Raw genomic sequence first — 4,451 nt, 5'->3', positions numbered from 1 at the left:
CTAAGCAACCCATGGACTTACCCAAGAGCCTTGGACGAAAATTCTAGGGCTTTCCCTAGGATTTTTCGTCCATCTCTTCTAGAAGGATCCAAGAGCCCAAATAAGGATCCAAGAGCCCAAAACCACAACTATTAATTAATTACTAAATGGCCCCTATACTTTTAATTAATTCTTTTAATCCCAAAATTAATTCCAAATTAATTTCTGATTAAATATTAATTAAATTACATGATTTCTAATTAATATATATTATTTTCATAATACATTAATAAATCATTTATTCCAATTTATTATTCAAATAATAAATTCAACCTCTCTCTCCAAAGTCATCATGTCTAGTTGCTAGTATGAAAGCAACCTAAAAGGACTGTGCTACTATCAATTCAAGTACAAACCAATTATAATTATGGGCTTAGACACCTAATCCAACAGGGTTTTCATCAACATATGGGTTTTTACTATGGTGGTTGACGGTGGTAGTGATGGTGGCAGACACAAAGAGAGATTTTCCCAAATATTTGAAACATGGTTTTGATTTCCCAAAAAAACACACATTAAGAGAGAGATAGAGAGAGAGAGAGAGAGAGGGTGGAGAATGGGTGGCGTAGGATACAGTAGGTAAGTAAGCCCTTTTCTTTTTTTATAATAGTAATAACACAATTAAAAATGAAAGAAAAATAGAAAATAAATATAACAGGGGCAAGTTAGTCATTTTAGTTTTGAGAAAATACCAAATCCACAACAAAACTTGTTAAAAATGACTAAATTTTCATTTTTGAAACTTTAGGGACCAAAACCCGGAAAATGAAAACCACATGGATCATTTTTATAATTTTGTCTTTATTTTATTATAAAAGGTAAATTCAATAACAAATATAAACTAAATAAAAATTAGAAGGGAAAAAGATACCGCAACAAAAAAATACCATGATTATCGTATGAATAAAAGCATTAGAAACAAAACATGAAAGTTACACCAAACATACAAACTGAATTCGTGTAAAATATTTGGTGTTTGTTTTTTTATCTGTATATTTTCTTTTCTGACCTTTTTTGTCTGTATCGTGCAGACCAATGAGTAGACATTAATTTTTGTAGACTGTTTTTTTTAAAGATCACATAATTAAAAAGGTCAGCGTGTCATCTTCTTGGCGTAGAAATAGATTAGAATCTTTTAACTTCTCCAAACATCTTCTAGCCTAAAAAAAATATTTTTCCCATTTTAGTCATTATATATCAATGACCTAATCATATTTTCATTAAGTTACGTTATGTGGTGAACCTAAAATCAAATTCTTCATCGTGAAGCATCAACAACGATTAAAATGATTAATATTTTTTGTTCGGATGCCTCTTTTTTGTTATATTTTCTCATTTAATTACAACGAACTACAGTAAATATCAAATATCATGTTAATTCATACCATTTATCTTTATTTTTTATATTGCGCTAGAGTGTATAAAAGTGACATAATTTAAAATACAAAATTTTAGACACACATTAATCATAATATAATGCCACAATAAAAAAATAAAATAAATTATTGATTATGGAAAATGAAAATTTTATACAATTATACATAAATTTTGATTTAAATTTGTTAACTATTTATAATAAATACATAAAAGTGGTAAGTTGAGAAGATGATTTTTAGTGTAGAAAATATTGATGAAAGATAGAATATATAATTTATCATTTTGTTGATTTCTATTAATAAGTAACAAAGGGTAGTATGATTTCAATATGAAATCTCTTAAATGAAATTAAAATGAATTTGAATTTGGTGGAACATTTTATTGTTGTAAAACTAAAACTATTTAAATTTTAATATTGATTTTATTTAAATTTAAAAAACAATTTATTTAAAGTTTAGTTTATTTTAACTATATAGATGTAAAAAAAAAAGTTTTTTATTTATTTTTATAGATTATAGAAATTTTGTCCATTTGTACTTCTACCAAAATTTGCAAATATAGACTACAAACTAAAAACCTTTTGTATATGAAAAAACAAATAATACCTTACTCTTGTTAAAATAAAACAAAAAAGAAAATTTTAATGGGAGGATGGTAATGCTTTTGGAACCAAAGAAGCCTTTGGGATTGCAAAAAGGAAATCGATGATATTAACAAGAAGTTCATATCTCGCACACTTTTTCCACAAGATTCGGTTACACTTGCCCTAAAATTTCCAACGTCCCAAAAACCCTAATCTCTCTAATTATCCCCTAGCCGTTAAATTTTCAAACGATACCTATAAGTTTTTATATCTAATTATCTATATAACCGAATGGGAAAGAGAAAACGAAGAGCTGACCGGAACAAGACCCCTCCTTTTCCAGGTATGCCCTTCGTTAATTTCATCTTTATCTTCCATTTCTACACAATTTTGATCATGGGTTTATCTCATTTCTAGTTATCCTTAATGGGTTTTGTTCCATTTCATTTGGGTTAGATTCTTTATGTCTGAATTTGATCTTATATTGTCGGTTTGTAATGATCAAGTGCTAAAGCCCTGTTTTGTGTAATTAATAAAAAGATTTCATCTATATATAATTACCATAATTTTCGCAGAAATGGAATTGATCTTGATGTTTTAGGTGAGAAACCCATCATGAATCTTGGCTTGAATCATCTATAATCAATCAACATTGTGAACCCTAGGTGTTGGGAGATTAGGGTTTTTGTGTGACGATAATGTTGTGTTCAATTACATGCAAATTTATACAATTAGTTATCCTAGTTAATCTCTAGATGTGGTCTAAGTTCTAAAAACCATGAAAGATACCACAAAATCAGTTTGAAGGTCATTTTTATGCATAATAACTTGAGCTGATTCTTATTCATCGTTGTTCTTTCTGAATTTACTAAAAAGAAACACCTGTATATAGCTTACCATATTAAGTCCTGAATTGCAGCATTTGCATCTCACACCTCTCAAATGGAATCATCATTAAAAGAGGTTTTATTTTCTCTCCTCTCATTTTGTCATTTTCAAGACTTGAAATAATTCATGGCTTTATAAATAACATCTACTTTTTAACAGAAATCTTCTCATTCGGTTGGCTCTACTGGAGCAAAGTCCACGTCATCATCTCTCATGAATAACAAGGAAAAATCACCGCAAGGCCACCACCAGTCAGCCGCCAATCACCGCCACCACAATGTTAACCGGACATTGTCATCAAAGGTGCCACGTCACTACTACAGTCTCCAACATTCACAACAAAAAGCTGCAAATTATTCAGGCACTTCAACTTCTCATGGAAAGAATAATGACAAACATTCTTGGAAGTTTGGTCATAGGCCAGAATCAGGATTCGGGTATCATGGAGGTGATCCCATTTTCCTTTTTCTTTTTCCTTTTTTTCTTTTATGATGGAATTCCTCAAAAGATTCTTGAATTCCCAAATTGAAAAAATAACATCGAGGCATTTGATTCGCAGAATGTTTTTGGAAGGAATGGAATCTGTCAAAGGAATTAGAAAATCGAATTGGAATATGAATGAATCATAATATGTCACGTTGTATACCACCAAACATGGAATCCCAAATTCCGATTCCGGTGTTTTCCACCGGAATTGCCAAATTGTGTCTTGAAATGGATCGAGTAAGATCAAAATTCTTACAATTTTCTTGTTGTTGGTGTTTTTGTATAGGGAGGAACAATAAGGGATCACGAAGAGTTGACCAAATTAGGTCAAATTCCATGATGATAAGTGCAATTTCCCCAAATGTAATGAATATGGATTGTGGATTATGTCGACAAAGAATGAGTGATTTTTCAGTTGTGGCAGTTTTAGTTTGTGGTCATTTTTATCATGTGGAATGTTTGGAAACAAGAACTAGTAATGAAGATAGAAGGGACCCACCATGTCCATTGTGTATTCCCTCAGGTGTCAATAATTGAGTTGTTGTTGTAGTAGATAGGCATTAGCCATTGTACTTAGTGCTTACCTCATTGTACCTTGAAAACTAGGAAGCTTGTTGGAAATATAAGAAAGTTTACAAGTGTTTCTTTTATGTCTATGTGAAGTATATAACTATATATGCAGCATTTTGCATCGCTTGTAGAATTATGAACTGTGAAGTATTGATTGTAGTAGATAGGCATTAGCTGTAGTACTTGGTGCTTACTTGATTGTACCTTGAAAACTACGACGTTGTTGAGAAATATAAAGGTTTGTAAGTGTTCCTTTTTGTCTATGTGAAGTATATGTAACATTTTGCATCACTTGTACAATGCTTTTATGCATAAAGTATTTAAGTTGCTGTCATTAGCTTTTAGATACCCGGGGTCCACAATAAAAATTGAATCGTCATCACGGTTGTCACTATCTTCTAGAAATCCTTTGCTGTTGTAGCGGCATTTGTTTTCTTTTTGGTTATTGTCTTGGACTTCCATGGGCTTAGATATTATTGCGGCCCAATCGTTGTGCGAGGGCTTCCAG

The 4,451-nt window shown here is 31.0% G+C and overlaps 1 protein-coding gene across 1 annotated transcript; it reads left to right on the top strand.

Annotated features, from left to right (window-relative positions):
* Positions 1-2,102: 2,102 nt before the first annotated feature.
* On the top strand, positions 2,103-4,014 carry LOC145125981 (uncharacterized). The gene is made up of 4 exons (XM_079061394.1): positions 2,103-2,342; positions 2,919-2,962; positions 3,047-3,335; positions 3,660-4,014. The coding sequence occupies exons 1-4, from the start codon at positions 2,291-2,293 to the stop codon at positions 3,908-3,910; spliced, it is 636 nt and encodes a 211-aa protein (XP_078917520.1). The 5' UTR covers positions 2,103-2,290; the 3' UTR covers positions 3,911-4,014.
* The last annotated feature ends 437 nt before the right edge of the window (positions 4,015-4,451 follow it).

Source organism: Lactuca virosa, chromosome 7 (assembly GCF_052849685.1).
Source record: "Lactuca virosa cultivar CGN04683 chromosome 7, Lactuca_virosa_CGN04683_v6, whole genome shotgun sequence".
In the NCBI taxonomy this organism is placed as follows: Eukaryota; Viridiplantae; Streptophyta; class Magnoliopsida; order Asterales; family Asteraceae; genus Lactuca; species Lactuca virosa.
Note: the sequence above shows the minus strand (reverse complement) of the source record. Positions and strands in the feature narration are given on the sequence as shown.